This window comes from Hypanus sabinus, chromosome 10 (genome assembly GCF_030144855.1).
Source record: "Hypanus sabinus isolate sHypSab1 chromosome 10, sHypSab1.hap1, whole genome shotgun sequence".
Lineage (NCBI taxonomy): Eukaryota > Metazoa > Chordata > Chondrichthyes > Myliobatiformes > Dasyatidae > Hypanus > Hypanus sabinus.
In genome coordinates, this window is record NC_082715.1 from 20,695,999 (window position 1) to 20,716,692 (window position 20,694).

At 41.3% G+C, this 20,694-nt stretch overlaps 2 protein-coding genes across 6 annotated transcripts in view; one reads left to right on the top strand and one right to left on the bottom strand.

Moving 5' to 3' along the window:
- tbc1d32 (TBC1 domain family, member 32) overlaps positions 1-20,694 on the bottom strand; it is a 210,966-nt gene that overhangs the window by 184,682 nt on the left and 5,590 nt on the right. For all 4 annotated transcript variants that reach the window (XM_059981480.1, XM_059981481.1, XM_059981478.1 and 1 more), the window contains exons 2-3: positions 11,059-11,217; positions 6,767-6,925 (exon numbers count right to left, since the gene is read on the bottom strand). In XM_059981480.1, the coding sequence (XP_059837463.1) occupies positions 6,767-6,925; positions 11,059-11,217 (318 nt within the window). The remainder of the gene's footprint in view (positions 1-6,766; positions 6,926-11,058; positions 11,218-20,694) is intronic.
- LOC132400489 (uncharacterized) overlaps positions 19,887-20,694 on the top strand; it is a 36,393-nt gene continuing 35,585 nt past the window's right edge. For both annotated transcript variants that reach the window (XR_009514269.1, XM_059981487.1), the window contains exon 1: positions 19,887-19,906. The gene's annotated coding sequence lies outside the window, so the exon portion shown is untranslated. The remainder of the gene's footprint in view (positions 19,907-20,694) is intronic.

Genomic DNA, 20,694 nt, shown 5'->3' on the forward strand with positions numbered 1-20,694 from the left:
ATTTAGTTGCCAATCACACCCTTCCTGCAACCACGTTTCACTAATAGCTACATCATCATAATTCCAGGTATCAATCCACACTTTAAGCTCATCCACCTTTCTTACAATGCTCATAGCATTTAAATAGATACATTTAAGATACTCTCCACCTCCTCCTCTCTTTTCATCCCTAACAATGCATTCAAATTTATTATTATCCTTTTCTTTCTTCTCTCCTACATCTTCAGGCTGAGCGCATCCCTTCTCCATCACCTGCCTTTCCTCCCTCACACACTGTCTACTTACTTGCTCTACTGGTGAACTAACCTCCTCTCCCATAGTTTCCTCAAATTGATTCCCACCCCCCCCCCCATCTTACTAGTTTAAAGTCTGCCCTGTAGCCCTAGCAAACCTCCCCGCTGGGATATTGGTCCCCCCAGGATTCAAGTGTAACCCGTCCTTCTTGAACAGGTCACGCCTGCCCCAGAAGAGGTCCCAATGATCCAGAAACTTGAATTCCTGTCCCCTGTTCCAATCCCTCAGCCACACATTCATCCTCCACCTAATTCCATTCCTACTCTCACTGTCGCGTGGCACAGGCAGTAATGCCCCGTCTTCTCTTTGTCGGCCTCACTCATCAGGATCTGGTAATATCCACTCCTCAAGTCCAGCACACTAAACCACTTTGCACCACTCAGACAGGCCAGTGCGTCTTCGACCCTCAGAACCATATACTGGTCAGAGACAGTGCGCCGGTTCAGGGTCCTATAGTCCACACACATGCATACCTTTCCATTCTTCTTCTGGGTCACTACCATTGTGGATGCATAAGGGCTTCAGGATTCAGGGATGCTCCCAGCTTCCTTCAACATACGCAGGTGCTAGCGCACATCTTCCACATCTGCAGGAGCCAGTCGCCACGATCTCTCTCTAAATGGGGTGTCCTCAGTCACCCAGATGGCATGGCGAGTGCTCTTGGAACAGCCCACATCAAACTCACCAAGGGAAAAAACATCTTCCAGCTTCAACATCTTCTCCACCAACCTTTGCTTCCCAGCCGGTGGCACAGGAGAATCCCCAAAGTTAAAGGCCTCAGCAGTCAGCTTTCCTTGTTTTCCAATAATTTCCCCCCAGTGGGCCTAGACATTACAGTCACCGGGAACAAATGCACTAGCGGCATCCCTCTCTTAAAGGAGATTTCTCTCTTTGTAGTGTTCCTGATAATCACAGCCATCCTGCTTGCCAGTACCACCGAGGGCCTCTGCACTTCAGGCCTCACCAGCACCCCAGCGGGAAATCACGACTCCCCCGTCGAGGTCTTCCGGGGCACCCACTAAAAGGGCCTCGCAATCAGGCACTCAGGGAAATCTGGGGGTTCCCATCACTCTCACTACTTCCCTGGGCCTTATTACCTTAGACTTTGACTGGGTGCACCACACAGTCCCTTGCTTAAATTCAGTATCCAGCCCAGGGTGGCTCTGCATTTCCTCAAAAGCAGCTCAAAACACTGGGTGCACAGCCCGGGTCTCCAAAAGGTTCTCACCCACCCTCTCCTGTCAGGTCCCCATGAGCTTCTGCACCACAGGGGTGTTGGTCCCCACCAGAATTGATGCACCCCACCACCCCCCGGTCAACCGGGTCTGGACAAACCAGTACTAATGTCTCCAGAACTTTGGACACTCCCACATCAGCTTCTGAAAACTCCAGTCTCACTGACAAATACCCATCATACAGATAATCACCAGCACTGACTCCCCAAATCTCCAGTGCACTGAATGGGGTCAAGGGCAAACGCTTTAAATACTGGTTGTAAAAGGAACAGTATAGTAACATGATCTGTGACCCAGTGCTGAGTATGGCTTTAGCATAGTTTCCCTCTATCCGTAGCGACACGCTGGATCGGGGTCCCACTAACCCTTCCGGAATCGGGTCTTTTACTTTCGGGGGTTCCTTGGTACAAGGGAACATGCTCCCCTAGAGATACCAGGCTGTTCCTTCACTGGGTCTCCTCTAAGTTTCCCAACACCTCTCCCTGCTTGGATGCCTGGGGACTTGCCCCCTGAGGGGGCTCCCTGCCACTCACATTCTCTCCGAAAATGTCCCTCTTGCCCACAGTTATAGCACACCCCCTGCCACTCACATTCCCGCCAGAAGTGTCCTTCTTTCCCACAGTTATAGCACACCCTACCAGCCACCCCTCTTCTCACGGACCCCCCGCCACTTGCAGCCCTCTGCGCTGTCCATCCCGAGGGAGGAAGCCCTCCCTACCGACCTCTCAGTTCTCAGCTCGGCCACCACCTCCTTTTATTAATTTCCGGGTGGAGCCAGCTCCATCACTTCCCCACCAGGGGCTGCATCTGAGGATTTCACCCTACTGACATTGTCCTCCTGCGGCCTCAATGCGTTCTCATCCCCCCCTCATGTCTCTGATCAACTGAACGAACATTGGAGGAGGGCACGTTTTATAGGACTGCTAGAGACTCCAAGCAATCTTGTCCTCAGCCTGGGCATTCCTAGTTACCTGATCTATCCTTAACTGATCCACCCGCTCAGCCCGAATGACCCACCCCCTTCCCCCCCGCCCCCCCGGCACCGCAGCCCACTAAGCTCTCTCTAGCTGAAAAAGGTACATGGAGTGCTTCTCACCCTGCTCCTGACTCATGTTTTGAAACTCGCTGAAGAGCTCCCGGTCAACCCAAAAACACTTTCCAAGGCCTCGAGATAGTCATTCAGAGTGACAGCGGGCTGGTTATCCTTCACATCGCGCACTACCCCAGCCGCCATTCCTCACAAACTTTCAACCAATCGCTGTCACTTTTCCTCATCCAAGCACTGCCACTCACTTAACAACTGCGTCATTTGCTCTATCCACGTCTCATAATCCTCTTCACCTTCGGAGGTGGGTGTTATCCCAGAGAAAATACTTATCCACTGGCGGGGTCCCTCTGCCTTTCTCGCCTGGGAGGTAATGGCAGATGCCAACTCAGAACTCTCGCCTTTCACTAAGGAGCGGGAAATAACCAAATGATAGAGGTACACAAGATATTAAGAGGAATAGATAGAGTGGACAGCCAGTGCCTCTTCCACAGGGCACCACTGCTCAATACAAGAAGACATGGCTTTAAGGTAAGGGGTGGAAAGTTCAAGGGGGATATTAGAGGAAGGTTTCTTACTCAGAAAGTGGTTGGTGTGTGGAATGCCCTGCCTGAGTCAGTGGCGGAGGCAGATACACTAGTGAAATTTAAGAGACTACTAGACTGGGATATGGAGGAATTTAAGGTGGAGAGGATATATGGGAGGCAGGGTTTAAGGGTCGGCACAATATTGTGGGCCAAAGGGCCTGTACTGTGCTGTACTATTCTATGTTCTATGTTTTTCTTCAGCAGTTTGATCGAGGCATGACTACTGTTCAAGTGCATGGACATCGGCGAGTTAGACCAGAGAGAAAAGTTTAAAAAGAGGTCAGCTTTATAGAGCAGGTGATAGAGTAGATGGCTTTGGCGATTAACGGGTCGAAACAAGGTAAAGTACTTGTGAGCCATAGGAAGTATGTCTGGGAGGTCGGTGTTCTGTACTGGGTGTCAGATGTAGGAAATCCAGGAGACTCCCAGGCTCCCAGATAGCCACATCTAAGCAACGTGCGTCCAGCTGCAGTTCCTTAGGGACCGTGTTAGGGAACGGGAGATGCAACTTGATGACCTTCGTCTGGTCAGGGCAAGTGAGGAGGTGATAGAGAGGAGCTATAGGCAAGTAGTCACACTGGGGCCTCGGGAGACAGATAATTGGGTCAGGAGGGGGAAGAGCAAGAGTCAGATACAAGAGAGTACCCCTGTGGCTGTCCTCCTTAACAATAAGTACTTCTGTTTGAGTGCTGTTGGGGGGGCAGGGGCGGGGAACAACCTACTAGGGGGAAATAACAGTGGCCGTTCCTCTGGCAGAGAGTCTGGCCCTGTGGCTCAGAAGGGTAGTGAAAGGAAGAAGGCAGCAGTAATAGGGGACTCTATAGTTAGGGGGTCAGACAGGAGATTCTGTGGATGCAGGAAAGAAACACGGATGGTAGTTTACCTCCCAGGTGCCAGGGTCTGGGATGCTTCTGATTGTGTCCACAATATCCTGAAGTGGAAAGGTGAACAGCTAGAGGTTGTGGTACATATTTGTACCAATGACATAGGTAGGAAAAGGGAGGAGGTCCTGAAAACAGACTACAGGGAGTTAGGAAGGAAGTTGAGAAGCAGGACCACAAAGGTAGAAATCTTGGGATTACTGCATGTGTCATGCGACAGTAAGTATAGGAATAGTGAGGTGGAGGATAAATACGTGGCTGAGGGATTGGAGCAGGAGGCAGGGATTCAGATTTTTGGATCATTGGGATCTCTTTTGGGCAACAGTGACCTATACAAAAAGGACAAGTTGCACTTGAATCAGAGGGGAACCGATATCCTGGCAGGGAGGTTTGTTAACCCTATTGGGGAGAGTTTAAACTAGAACTGATGGTGGTGGTGAGAACTGACCTGAAGAGGAGGAGGACAGGATGGTTGGCTCACAAATAGAGAGAGCTTGGAGAGTGCAAGAGGGAGGATAGGCAGGTGATAAAGAAGGGATACACTCAGACCAATGTTTTAAGATGTGTCTACTTTAATGCAAGGAGGATCAATGCAAAGCAGATGAGCTTAGAGCGTGGATCAGTACTTGGAGCCATTACAGAGACTTGGATGGCTCAGGAGCAGGAATGGTTACTTCGAGTGCCAGGCTTTAGATGTTTCAGAAAGGACAGGGAGGGAGGCAATAGAGGTGGGGGCATGGCACTGCTGATCAGAGATAGTGTCACGGCTGCAGAAAAGGGGGAAGTCATGGAGGGATTGTCTTTTGAGTGCCTGTGGGTGGAAGTTCGGAACAGAAAGGGGTCATTAACTCTAGCAACATACACAATTGCTGGTGGAATGCAGCAGGCCAAGCAGCATCTATAGGAAGAAGTGCAGTTGACGTTTCAGGCCGAAACCCTTCGTCAGGACTAAGTGAAAGAAGAGATAGTAACAGCAATAAATTTCAAAGTAAAGATAAATGTTGGCCTTAACAGCAAGAAAATTTGAATACAAGATGAGAGGTCCCATACATCAATTATACAGATTCTTGCCAAGACCCCATCAGGAATATTTTGTGCAAGTCTGGGACCCCTACTTAAGGAAATATATACAGTACTCACAACATAGGGATTGAACAAAGGTTCACAAGATTCATTCCTGGGATAGTGATTTATCTTATGAGGACAGTTTATGCAGATTGGCCTAAACCTCCCTCATTTTGGGAGAATGAGAATTCATCTCATCGAAGCATGTCAAATTTTTCTGAGGATTTACCGTTTTGATGCAGAATTCATGTTTTTTTTTTCTGTTAAAGGTGTTTAGAACCAGAGGTAATGGTCTCAAAATAAACAGTCAGCTACTTGTGACAAAGATGAGTCTACAACCCAAACAACTTGCAATGAGTTCCCAAAATGAAGAAGATGCCTGCTATCCTGCAACATCTGACAGATCTATGGTCTCCCAAAATCCTTACTGTATGTGTGGGCTGCACATAAGTCATGCATTTCTAAACTGAGGAAATCTGTATGCATGATAGTAATCAGATTGTACAGCACAGAATAAAAGCTCTTCAGCACGATATCCATGTCAACCATTATACCAAGCTATAGTAATCCTATTCACTCACATTCAGTCCATGGCCTTCAATGGCTGGTGATTCGAGTGCTTGTATGTATGCTTCTTACAGGTTATGTGAGGATCTGCTTCTACCATCTCTTCAGACAATGTGTTCCCAATTCCAGTCTCTCTCCATGTGAAAACTTCCCTCCCACATCCCCTCTAAAGGGCCGACTTTAAACTCAAGCACTTTTTGTCTTAGACATTCCCACCACAAAGAAAAGATTCTTACTGTCCACTTCGCCTGAGGCTCGCTATATGTGATACACAAGCCAAGATAATATGATATGGAGATCAAGCTGTTGCCAATGCAGCAGGCTCCCCTCTCCACTCACATGATGTTTCCAAAGGAGGCTGATACAGTTTGGCACCGATGCTGTCACAGGAGTTGCTATTCAGCTTTGAACTCAATGTAGAACTGCCTTAGGTACGACAACTTTGGATTTTTCCTTAGGTTGACTACTGAAGCCTTACCCATAAGAGGGAATAGCAGTGGAGGTTTGAGATCAGAGTTTTCCTTCTCCTGGATGAGCTGCCAAACACGGCTGATATGACCGATCTGCGCAAAGTGACTGATTTTAAGGTACCAATAACCCATCTTTGCCTCTTCTCCTATCAGGAGAAATGTTTCCTCTGGGCTTAGAAGCTAAGCTATACACGAAGACCAGAGGATCGACTTGGCTGTTATTTGAGATACACACCATTGACAGCATTTTATAGATAGGAATTTACCCCCACTGCATCCCCCGGCGCTGACAACGTTCTATCAACCATTCTATCTAATCCCTTCTTAATTGTATATTCCTCGATCAGTTCAATTCTTAATCTTCTCCACAACAGAAAAATAATCCCAGTTTATCCAATCTCTCTTAACAAATGAAATTCTCAAATTTAGACAACATTCTGTCAAATCTCCTCCACATCCTCTCCAGTAAAATCAGAAGTTAATATCAAAAACCAACTATCATTTCTAGTTTTGAAGCAAGATTTTAGTAAGCCTATGTATGTCAAAAAGCTAAATTTTGCCTCCTTAGTAGCTTTTTCTAAAAATAGGAAAGAATTTCTGAAGCAAGCTGCATATAACTTACTCTTTCGATTCTCGAATGCTTCTTGTAACTTGTTGAACAAGTGTATCTTGACCAGAAACTAAAGTTCTGCCGTCTCCAGTACATTTCTCAGTCTCTTTCTCAATCACGGAGCCCAGTACTTCATCAATATGGTTCCGCAGGTACTTCACCAATTCATAACTTAAATTTCAGAAAATAGACAAAAAGAAATTAATACTCATACCACATAAAATTAGTAAGAACTCTGAATTAGTTTGTTAGTTTATTAATGTGTACCAGAAACACTTTAATTGATATTGTAAACTGCATGTCATAACATGTTGAAAAAGCTTTCTACATAATTCTTATTTAAATATAAAAGATAAATATACTTCGCACATATTGCAAACAATATTATTTCTTTCTAACTCCACATCAATAATGGTGAAAAAGATGTCACAATCTACGTTCGTATGTTATTCAAGGAGTAAAGATATTTCTAATTCTACTTTCATTGCCCTATGTAGTATGCAACTTATTATTAGTTCTGTACAGAATTGCAAATTATCTTCCTTGAGAAAGTATTCAGTCCCCACAGCAATTTTTAAATTTTACTAAATTTTAAATATACTGAAGTAAGACTTTTGAGCTAATCTACAAAACATAGTGCATCAGGTCAAATCAAAGTAAAAATTCCAAAACCTGTCAGCTAAAAATTAAAAACCAAAATTGTAAGGCTGAAAAAAATCTTCATCCTCTTTACAATTACTATGCTAACTTTCCTCAGGTGCAATATACTATTTATTACCTTTCCAACTCACCCAATTTGTTAACGTAGAAAACTTGATGATCAAGCAACTTGTTACCAGGTGATCCCCATTATCTTTGTCATTGGTTGGTCAAACTAATGCTATTAAGATGATAGTATTGTCCAAATTTTTATATTTATTCCAAGCATTACCAATTTTTATTCCTAAATCTTTTTTTGATATTATTGACTCCAAAATATCCTCATATGTGGGGCAGAATAAAAATCCTAGATTAAGTAAAAAATATTTACAGAAGCCTAAGAAGGAGGGTGGTTTGGCTTTGCCAAACCTGAGATTTTACTATTGGGCAGTTAATATTCGATATTTAATATTTTGGACACAAGAATCGATTATAGTATCTTGCCCATAATGGGTAAATTTGGAATGTAAATCTGTACAAGACTTCTCATTGTTTTCTATTTTAGGATCTTCGCTTCCTTTTGCTTTATCTAAATTGAATAAACAAATAACCAGTCCTATAGTTAAACATACATTATGCATATGGTTTCAATTTCGTAAATTCTTTGGCTTGAATAAGTTTATCTTATCAAGCTCTATTATATCTAACTTTTTTTTCAGCCTTCTTTTATGGATCAAGCCTTTGTATTACGCAAAACAAAAGATATGGCATGTTTTCATGATTTTTTTTAGATAATAGTTTTATGTCCTTTGAACAGCTATCTAATAAATATAATTTGCCTAAAACTCATTTTTTTAGATACTTGCAAATTAGAAATTTCTTGAATAACATGTTACAGTTTTTTCCGAAATTATGTCCAATGGACATTACGGAAAAAATTTTAGCTCTGAATCCTTGCCAAAAGGGTTTAGTAGCCATCATTTATAATATGATCATGAAAGTACAACCAGAAGTATCAGGAAAAATTAAGAAGGAATGGGAAAATGAACTTCATTGTCTTATACCCACTGAGCAGTGGGAGAAAATTTTACAATTAGTCAATTCTTCTTCTATTTGTGCTAAACATGCCTTAATACAATTTAAGGTTGTACAAAGGGCTCACATGTCTAAGGATAAACTTGCTCGATTTTATTCTTATGTTTATCCAACCTGTGACAGATGTCACTCTGAAGTTGCTTCATTGACCCACATGTTTTGGTCTTGCCCCGCTTGCAAAATTATTGGAAAGATATTTTTGGTATTATTTCAAAAGTTCTGAATATTTAATTGCAACTGCATCCTATTACTGCAAATTTTGGTTTACCAACAGTGGATAATAGTTGTTTATCCCCCTCAGCTCGGCGGATGATTGCATTTGTTACGTTAATGGCTGGAAGATCTATCCTATTGAATTGGAAAGAAATTAATCCTCCAACTATATTTCAGTGGTTTTCTCAAACTATTTGTTGTCTGAGCTTAGAAAAAATTAGAAGTGTTGTTTTTGACCCTTCAATTAAATTTGAAGAAACTTGGAGACCAACATTTTCATATGAGCTAAACTGACTTTTCCTAAACCTTACTTTTATTATCCTTAATTATTTGGATGGAGGTACCGAGTTATTGATGCTGCTGTGTAATCTTGACATAATGCAATGGCTCATGTTGGTTAGGTTTTTTTTTGGAGAGTTTTTTTTCTTATTTACTCCTTTTTTCATAATTACTATGAGTTTGGGAGGTTATTATATATGGATTATCATCTATTTGTATTTATACTTTAACCTATTAATTATGTATTCTCAAACTCTCTGTATCTATGTTTCTCTTGTGTTTGTTTAAAATTAATAAAAATATATAAAAAGAAAGAAAATTTGATGATCATGTCTTCAATGAATTCAAAAGAATAAATACTGTAAGGTCCAACAGTATGGTAGATTTTCAACAGGCCAAACCAAATTGTAGCCAAAAGAGCATTCAAGACAAGTTAGAGAAATGATAATAGAGAAGCACAAATCTAAGGACGGGCACAAGACTATCTCAAGGGCACTGAACTTACCTTGGAGCACAGTGCAGACTACCATGAAAAAGTGGAAAAATTATGAAACCACAGCCACACTGTCTAAGTTAGGCTGTCCCTCTAAACTCAGTCACTAGAGAAAAATTGCACTTGTAAGAGAGGATACAGCTGCATAAGTCAGTGGCTGCATCTGGAGATTAAGTTCATGGGTCTACAATCTCTAAGGCCTTGCAAAAAAAAAAGTATTTATGGAAGGGTGGCAAGGAAGAAGCCCAAGCTTAAAAAAAAACATATTCTTGCTTGTAAAGACTTTAGAAAGCATCCCTTAGAAGATACTGCAAAGATTTTGAAGAAGGTCTTGTGGTCAGTTGAGACTAAAGTGGAACTTTTTAGCCTCAACACTAAGCAGTCAGTACATGTGGTATAAATCTAATACTGTGCAACAACCTGGTAACATCATCCTTACTGTAAAGTATGATTGAAGTAGCATCATGCTCTGGAGATGATTTTCAGCAGCAGGGACAGGAACTCTAGTTAGGATTGATGTAAAAATGAACGCTGCTAAATATAGAGATCCTGTATGAAAACCTACTAGGCTCTGCCAGAAAGCTTAAACTGGGGAGAAAGTTCACCTTTCATCAGGTCAATGATCCAAAGCACACTGCCAGAGCAACTACGGAGTGGCTTCAAATGAAGAAAACTGATGTCCTTGGGCTGCCCAGTCAGAGTCCTGACCTTAACCCGATCGAACATCTCTGGCAAGACGTCAAGATTGCTGCCCACCATCACTCCCCAACTAAGCTGGCACAGCTTGAGCAATTTGCAAGGAGGAATGGGCAAATCTTGCTCCATCATATTGTGCAAATCAAATAGAGACTAATCCAAGCAGTCTACTGACTTTAGTAGCTGCTAGAGGTAGTTCAACTAAATACTGAACAAAGGGGGATGAATACTTTTGAATTGCTAACTTTTTCAGTTTTTAAATGTTTAGCTTTTCATGCTTTTACAGTCTACTCTGTTTTGAGGCCCCACTGTGGGGGGAAAAAAAACGCAGCATGTGATTCACAAATAAAACTTCCCAGTTAAATTGGTCAAAATCCCAGCTAAGTTTATGTGAACAAAGTGTTGGGGACTGAATACTTTTACAAGCACTGTAGGTGATTAAAATATAATTGATTTAAATTTCATTACAGACCAAATGTTTTTCAAGCAAAAAGTTCAGACCAAAAATAGAGTAATTTACTTTAATAGATGACACAAATGTATTTTATTAAATTAGTAATCAGCATATTTAATTCAAAGGGAAACAATAATTCACTTCATTTTCTCTATGACATTGTACAATGACAACCAAGATTACTCCACTTAGAATTGCTGTAGAAAATAAATGAAAATCCAGAGATTGCAGGGTTATTTAAACTAATAATCTTGGTTTTCTCCATATACTACCAATATATTATTTGCAAGTTTTTACCAAATACCTCAATTCACATTGCACATTGATAAATGACAGTTGCAGCAACAATTCAGAAACCAGGCCAACAAATCTGAGCTCTAACCATATTTTTAATTCACAATCCAAATCATCCAGTAATGTCATTTCTTAACATACTTATGAAAATTTTCATCTGTTTCCTCCAAGTGTAGCAAGATCTCCTCTGCACATTCGAAGGAAGGTGCACTCATGATTCTCTCCTTTATGCTCTTCAACAGCTGTCTAACCAAAGACTGAAGACCCAAGTCATCTTCACTGGAAAAATGGGGCATTTTGCTGTAAACAATAATCAAAACAATCATAATTCTAAGCATGAAAAATACAGTCTGCTATTGATTTACAATTTATATAATTGGTATGAGAAAGTGCAACATAAATAACTAAGTGGAAAACATGAAATTAATTTCTCTCATGAGATAATCTCAATTAGGTATTTTGAACTGAGCAACAAAGTATATGCTATCTCCATAATAATCAGACACCAGGCGTGAAAGAATATAAGCACAGGTGAAAGGCCTTGATAGAGCGGATGTGGAGAGGATGCTTCCTATGTTGGGAGAATCTAAGACCAGAGGACACAGCCTCAGAAAAGAGGGGTGTCCTTTCAGAACAGAGAAGTAGAGGAATTTCTTCAGCCAGAGAATGGTGAATCTGTGGAATTCTATGACACAGGCAGCCATGAGGCCAAGTCTGTATATCTAAGCCAGAGGTTAACAGATTCTTGATTGGGCAGGACATGAAGGGATTGGGGAGAAATGGCATGAGATTGGGCTCAGAGAAAAATTGGATCAGCCATGATAAAATGACAGAGCAGACTTGTTGGGCCAAATGGCCTAATTGTGCTTCTACATCTTATGGTCTTATGGACTTATGTACTATGCAGAATAGAAAATGCGCTTCAAGAAAAAAAGTGTTAGAACTTGAAATAAATAAATGTATCCTGAAAATCCCATCTTCATCGATGTTAGTACAAGCAGACAAAGCTAAGAGACACTTCACCATCTTGTGCTCGTATTCATATTTTTTCAAGTTAAGTTAATTCCTGTTATGAAGTTTTCAAAAAAGTATACAGAGTTCAACAAAGGAACCATTTACACAGTTGATTAGAATCTAGCATGATACTTATCTTGGATAACAACAGATGACAAAAAAAAACACTTATTAGCACATATATACCCATCTCTATAGTAATACCACTTTGACCAAACAGAAGCAACATTCAGTGATATATATGAAAGTCAGCAACCAAAACTCTCAGAAACAATTCTACAGCTGAAAGCAGGAATCAAGAACACCCTCAATTATGTCCAAAGTTCAAAGAAAATTTATCATCTAAGTACATACATCACCACATACAACCCTGAGATTCATACTTTATGGGCATACTTAATAAATCCGATAACCATAATAGAATCAATGAAAGAAGTCACCAACTGGGAGTACAAAAAGTGAGCAAAAGGCAGCAAACTACAAATACAAAAATAAATTATAATAATAAAAAAAATCAAAAATATGAGATTAAGAATCCTTGAAAGTGAATACAGTGATTTCAGTGATGGGAGAGGTGAAGTTGAGCACGAATATCCCCTTTGGTTCAAGGGCCTGATGATTGAGTGATAATAAGACTATAAGACACAGGAACGGAATTAGGCCATTCAGCCCACCAAGTCTGCTCTGCCATTCCATCATGGCTAATCCTGGATCCCACTCAATCCTATACACCTGCCTTCTTGCCATATCCTTAGTTTCCTAATCGGTCATGGAAGAAGAAATAGTGAGGCATCTGGAAAGAAATGGATCCATCAGGCAGACACAGCATGGATTCAGAAAAGCAAGTCCTGTTTGACAAAGTTACTGGAGTTCTTTGAAGATATAACAAGCACAGTAGATAGAGGGAAACAGGTGGATGTTATTTACCTGAGTTTCCAGTAGGCATTTGAAAAGGTCTTACATAAAAGACTTGCCCATAAAATAAGGATGCATGGAGTTGGGGGTGATATGTCATTATGAGTAGAGGATTAGTTAATTAATAGAAAGTTGAACCACACGGGTGTTTCTCTGGTTGGCAATCAGTGATGACCAGTGTGCCGTAGGGGTCGGTGCTAAGCCTACAAATGTTCATGATAAACATTAACGATCTGGAAGAAGGTAGTGTATCTAAGTTTGCTGATGACACAAAATTGAGTGGAAAAGCAAACTGTACAGAAGATACAGAGTCTGCAGAGAGATATAAACAAGAAGGTGGCCAAGGGTCTGGCAGATGGAGTACAATGTTGGTAAATGCCAGGTCATCTACTTTGGAAGGAAAAATGGAAGATCAGATTATTATTTAAATTAAGAAAGGGATAGGTAAGATAGACAGGAAAGTGGTTTCCACTGGTAGGTGCAACTAGAATTAGGGGACATAGTCTCAAGACTCAGGGGAGTAGATTTAGGACAGAGATGAGGAGGAACTGCTTTTCCCAGAGAGTGGTGAATCTGTGGAATTCTCTGCCCAATGAAGTAGTGGAGGCTACCTCAGTAAATGTATTTAAGACAAGATTGGATAGATTTTTGCATTGTAGGAGAATTAAGGGTTATGGGGTAAAAGCAGGTAGGTGGAGGTGAGTCCATAGCCAGATCAGCCATGATCTTATTGAATGGCAGAGCAGGCTCGACAGGCCAAACAGCCTACTCCTGTTCCAATTTCTTATGTTCTTATCTCAAAACATCAACCAACTTCGGCCTTAAACATAACCACGGACTTGGGGTCCACCGCAATTTGTGGCAGAGCATTCCACAGGTTCACTATGCTGTCTAAAAAAAATCCTCCTTATCTCTGTTCCAACAGGTTGCCCCTCAATTTTGAGGCTGTGCCCTCTAGTTCTGTATACCCTCACCATAGGAAACATCCTCTCCACATCCACTTTGTCTAGTCCTTTCAACATTCAGTAGGGTTCAATAAGAATCCCCCCACCCCCCCCCCCAGCATTCTTCTAAATTCCACTGAGTACAGGCCCAACTTTGCCAAACGTTCCTCATAAGTTAACCCCTTCGTTCCCAGAATCATTCTTGTGAACCTCCTCTGGACTCTCTCCAATGACAACACATCTTTTCTGAGATACAGGGCCCAAAACTGTTGACAATACTCCAAGTTAGTCCTAACGAAGGGTCTCAGCCCGAAACGTCGACAGTGCTTCTCCCTATAGATGCTGCCTGGCCTGCTGCATTCCACCAGCATTTTGTGTGTGTTGCTTGAATTTCCAGCATCTGCAGATTTCCTCATGTTTGACAATACTCCAAGAGCAGCCTGAATAGTGTCTTATAACGCCTCAGCATTATCGCTTTGTTTTTAAATTCTATTCCCCTTGATATAAATGTCAACCTTGCTTTTGCCTTCTTTATCACAGAATCAACCTGTAAATTAACCTTCTGTGAGTCTTGCATGCAGACTCCTAAATCCTTCTGCACCTCTGATGTCTGAACCTTCAACTCATTTAGATAAGTCCGCACTATTGTTCCTTTTATCAAACAGCATTATCCTGTATTTCCCAACAGTGTATTCCATCTGCCACTTTTTTGTCAATTCTTCCAGCTTGTCTAAGTTATGCTGCAATCACATCATTTCCTCAGTATTACCTACCCCTGCACCTACTTTGCCACAAACTTTGCCATAAAGTCATCAATTTCATTACCCAAATCATTGACAAACAATGTGAAAAATAGCGGACCCAATACCAAACCCCAGGGAACACCACTAATCACTAGAAGCCAACCAGAAAAGGCCCTCTTTAATCCCACTCATTGCCTCCTGCCTGTCAGTCATTCCGCTATCCATCCATGCCAATATTTTTCCTGTAATGCCTTTGGATTTTATCTTGCTAAGCAGCCTTTTGTGTGGCAACTTATCAAATGCCTTCTGAAAATTGAAGTAGATGACATCCACTGCCTCTTCTTTGTCCATCCTGCTTATTACTTCCTTGAAGAACTCTTGACAGATTTGTCAGGCAAGTTTTCCGTATACAGAAACCATACTGACTTTGACTAATTTTATCATTAGTCTCCAAGTACTCCAAAACCTCATCCTTAATAATAGACTCCAACACTTTCCCAACCACTGAGGTTGGGCTAATTGGTGTAAACTTCCTTTCTTTTGCTTTCCTGCCTTCATGAAGAGCGAAGTGGCATTTACAATCTTCCAGTCCTCTGTGACCATGCCAGAATTAAGCGATTCTTGAAAGATTATGACTAATTCATCCATTATCACTTCAGCAACCTCTCTCAGGACTCTTACATGTAGTCCATCTGGTCCAGTTGATTTACCCACCTTAAGACTTTTGAGTTTGCCTAGTACTTTTCCTTTGTAATAGCAACTGCACTCACTCCTACTCGACACACAGGCATACTGCTAGTGCATTCCACAGTGAAGACTGATGCAAAGTTCATCTGCTATTTCTTTGTTCCCCCATTACTACCTCAACAGCATCATTATCAGTGTTCCAGTATCAACTCTCACCTCCCTTTTACTCTTCATATAACTGAAAAAACTTTTAGTATCCTGCTTTACATTATTGGCCAGTTCACCCTCATATTTCATCTTTTCCCTTCTCTTTCAATATTTTTATTAATTTCTACATAGAAGAATACAAAGTACAAGATAAATATTATAAGTCAAAAAAAGATAAAATAATACCAAATACATTATATTTGAATCACACTTGCAATCTCATTACCCTATATCCATGTAAATTAAATTGTAATATTGAAATGTAATAATTTTATTACTTTAACAGCAACTCAAAGATTTTGAAAATAGTTCAAAAATGGTCCCCACAATGTTTGAAAGTCTTGACTAGATTCAGAAATTGAACAACGGATCTTCTCTAAATTTAAGCACGACATAACATCACGCAACCATTGAGTGTAAGTAGGCGGAACGACATCCTTCCATTTAAGCAAGAGTGCCCTCCTAGCTATAAGAGAAATAAAAGCCAAAACTTGCAAATCAGATGTCTCCAAAATAATACCTTTTCCTCCAACAATACCAAGTAAGGCAGTCAAAGGGTTAAGCTTAAAATTTACTTTAAAAAGCACAGAGAAAGTTTGGAATACTTCCAGTACTTTTCAAGACTCAGACATGTCCAAAACATATGAGTTAGTGAAGCTTCTCCATTGCTACATCTATCACAATAGGGAGATATATCCGAATAAAAACGAGATAGCTTATCCTTGGTCATGTGGGCCCTGTGAACCACTTTAAATTGTAGGAGGGAGTATCTTTTCCCTTCTTACAGCTTTTTTTAGTTGCCTTTTGTTAGATTTTAAAAACTTCCCCCTTTTGTGTCCTTATATGCTCTTTCCTTGGGCAGTCCTAAACTTCCCTGTCAGCCACGGCTGCCTACCCCTGCCATTTGCAAACTTCTTCCTCTATGGGACATATCTATCCTGTGTCTTGTGAACTATTCCCAGAAACTTCAGCCATCTCTGCTCTGCTGTCATTATCACCAGTATCCTCCTCAAATCCACCTGGGCAAGGGCCTCTCTCATGCCTCTGTAATTCTAGGTTATTACACAACGTCCAATCTAAGAAGGCTTTTCCCCAAGTAGGCTCAAGCACAAGCTGCTCTAAAAAGCCATCTCATAGGCATTCAACAAACTCCTCTCTTGCGATCTGACACCAATCTTGTAATTCCCAATTCCTTTGCATATTTAAGTCCCCCATTGCAATCGCATTATTACCTTTTTTGCATGCCTTTTTCAACTCCCTTTGTAATCTCAACCCCACATTTGGAGATCTATATATGATTCCCTTAATGGTTTTCTTACCCATTCCTGAATCTGGTATTTTTTTTTTAACTGTCATATTTAATTATCACAGCTTACAATGAATTTACCAGGAGTCACAATTGTTACTTTCTTATAAGCTCATTGAAGGGAAGCAGCTACTTTGTCAAAAGGCAAAGTATCTTCCTCAACAAAAGAACACCAAATTCCATTTTAAAAACTATGAATACATGCAAGCTGAGGAGTAGGTTGAGCTGAGAGGAAATTTCTAACCATCCTGAGTACTGAGAAAATGCTCTGATTCACTAGTCATTCCACAAAATGGAAAATGTAAAAATGAAATACAGAATAGCAGTTCTTTTCATGTATAGGATTTTACACATTCATAACTGCTAGGATGAAGCAGTCTGCTTTTACTTGATCACTTCTTCATTCCATATCAAATTGAGCACTGCTTCCAAAAGCTCTCAAGAATGGATTCTAAAACAGGTATATTTAGCAGACCCAAATGAATAGGATTTATCCTATTGTTGAATTAAGTTCTATTTTAAAAATATTTCTATAATAATCTCATTATCTTCAAAAAGCAAATGTTGCCGTTTTCTTAGCTCATCTAAGTTGTAACCAAGTACTAAGTGAAAGTTTTGTTTCAAACAAGTTAGAGTTGCCACAAATTTTCTGAACAATTCCATATTCAAGAATGAAGAATCATCACTTTATTTAGCAGTGGTTCTCAATCTTTTTTGGCTTACCGCTCCACAATCTCCCAGATCACATTCCCAGTCCATCCCTCTCCCATTCCAGCTATTACAAAAAAAAACTACAAAGAATTTTGATCTACAATGCGTAGTGAAAAAAAAAACATTTGCAAATTCAAGTGACAAATAGTTGCAAAGATTGTTTGAATATTTAAGGCTACAAATAAAATTATTTCTTTAATTACATTAAAAACAATTTTCATCAACAATTTTAGAGTGTGCATTAGTTAGTTCAACTATTCAGTGCTTCATTTTTTTTTTCACCTTTCATTGAGATGGATGGGCTTGGTGCAGTGATATCAGCTTTTCAACATCAGGCTGGATGTCACTCAGAAGGACTCTCAATCCCCACATTCAGCAATGTGAAGTCTATTTTCTTGTTTCGAAAGAAGTTGGGTGACTGCTCTGAACCTGCACTTCACCAAATACAATGTTGGAAAGGCAATAAATCTTGATCTTTTTCCACAGTGCAAGATAGCGTTCAGAGATTTGTTTAACGATGGACTTGAGGAGTGGGTATTACCAGATCCCCATGACTGAGGCTGACAAAGATGGCATTTATGTCCACTGGGATTCTTCCAGTTCAAAAGGGTGCCCCAGGGCATATCCAGAGCCCCTGCAACTTCCCAGTGTGTCATGGAGAAAACGGTTGGGTATATGAACTTGCTTGAGGAATTGGTGTATCTGGATGACCTCAGTGTTTGAGTTCACCTTGAAGGAACATGAAGTGAGGCTACTGAAGGTACAGGGCCAACTGAAAGCTGAAGGGTTAAAACTTTCCCTGGTTATCTGCCAGTTTTGCAAGACATCTGTCAACTATATTGGACACATAATCTGATGAATGGAGTAGCAATGGATCCGTCTAAGACATGGCCAAGGCCCCAGACCGTGAGCGTTTTGCACTCATTCCTTTAGTTCTGTGGGTACTATTGGAGGTTCGTGAAGGACTAAGTGAAAGTGAGTCACCCTTTAAATCAGCTTCCTTTGGGGAAGAAAGGGAGGACGACAAAAGAAGAAGTAGTTAAAAATTATCTTAGCCCCTCAGAGACTTTCGGGGCAAAATGGGATACGAAATGTGAAGAAGCCTTTCAGTTGCTGAAGGAGCTGCTGACACAAATGCCCATGCTGGCTTTTGCAGACCCACAATGCTATATGTACTGCTTAAGAATGCCAGCAGAGAGGGCTTAGGAGGTGTCCTGTATCAGGATCAGGGCACAGGGTTGGTTCTTGATTGGACATGGCATCAAAGGTTAAAGGGAGAAGGCCAGGACTGGGGTTGAAGAGCAGAGAAAAAAGGATCAGCCATGATTGAATGACGGAGCAGACTTGATGGGCCAGATGGCCTAATTCTGCTCCTATGTCTTATGGATGCAGGTTGCAGAGGCACAAGTGATAGACCGGGGGAGGCCTCACCATATAGCCCAGAAGTACCCCCAGGAGTGCCTGAAACTAATGCAGATGATGGGGTATGTAGGTATAAAGAATCAGGAGACCCCCCCCCCCCCAAATAGGCTGGCCTATGTAGCACCGGGGGAAGAGTACTACGGCTATCTCCCTAGTGAGATATGTCACTACCCTTTACAAATAGATTGGAGGTGCTGGCATCACAAAATTCCTTTGAAAGTGGTGGTATTAAGATGAGGTGGCAAATTATTTCTAAGTCATGAGGACATAACTATTTCGGTGGAGGGAACAGTGTAATGCCCTGGTTCATATTTTTTACTGTTATGCTGTAGGTATTTCATTTTGTGCGGTTCTGTGCAAGCTGCTTGTTTCAGCTTCTGTTTGGGTTGTTGTGAAGATAAGCAATAAGGAGAAATGACTGCCATCCAATTAGGCTAGTCAAATTGACAATGCGGATTCACAGTTATGTGAGGAACCCATTTCTACCAACTTTTCCTTATGTGTGTCCAAAACTCACAGTTATGTGAGGAGAAAACACGAGGAAATCTGCAGATGCCGGAAATTCAAACAACAACACACACAAAATGCTGGTAGAACACAGCAGGACAGGCAGCATCTATAGGGAGAAGCGCTGTCGATGTTTCAGGCCGAGACCCTTCGTCAGTGAGAAGCACTGCTTTCCCGCCAATACAAGTCACGTGCGCACGCCTCACAGTCTCACTGTTGGGATGAGAACCACAGTTTTTCCGCCAATACAAGCCATGTGCGCACACCTCAGTCTCACTCCCGCCAGTCTCGCATTGGTTTTGGCAACGTGTGGATGCGAGATCTTGCAATCTTAAACTTCTGTTGTTTTTACCAACAGTGCAGTGATTTTGTGCTTGAAATATTTAACTATGCCTCCTAAGCATCCGATGTCAAGTCCTGGGCCATCAGCCAAACGGCAGAGAACCGGTTTAACACTTGAAAAAAGTTGGAAGTTATAAACAGGGCCCCGTCAGGTGAAGGTAACACAGCTCTGGGACACTACTTCGGCCTGGGTGAGTCCACAATCAGAAACATAAAGAAAAATGCTGAGAAATTAAAAAGTGCAGTGATTGATTCATCACAAGTGTCTTCAAAGACTGTCACCAAAGTGCATAACCCGATTATGCCAAAAAATGGAGAAAATGTTGAGTTTGCACATTGAGCATGAAACAAAGAAAAATACAACATTTAGTTCCAAACATCTTCGTGCAAAAGCTTTGGAAATTTATGGTAGCCTTTGTTCAGAGGCTAGTGAGGAAGTAGCAAGTGATAGTTAGCTTTAATGCAAGTAAGAGATGATTTTCTAAGTTTGTTAATCGACACAGGCTTCACAGCTTAGCTGTGTGTAGTGAGCAAGCTAGTGCTGACCACGAAACTGCTAAACGCTACCTTGTGCAGTTGTGGACTATGATAGCTGAGTTAGGCATCACACCAAAGCAGGTGTTTAACGCAGAGACCGGGCTTTTTTGAAAGTGTATGCCGAAACGCACTTACATAAGTTCAGATGAAAAAACTGCGTCGGGTTTCAAGGCAGCAAAGGATAGACTGACTTTGCTAACACGAGAAAATCTGCAGATGCTAGAAATTCAAACAACACACACAAAATGCTGGTGGAACACAGTAGGCCAGGCAGCATCTATAGGAAAAACTACAGTCAACGTTTCTGGCTGAGACCCTTCGTCAGGACTAACTGAAAGAAAAGATATTGAAAGTGGGGGGGGGTGGGGAATCCAAAATGGTAGAAGACAGGAGGGTGAGGGGTGAAGCTAAGAGCTTAAGAGCTGGAAAGTTGATTGGCAAA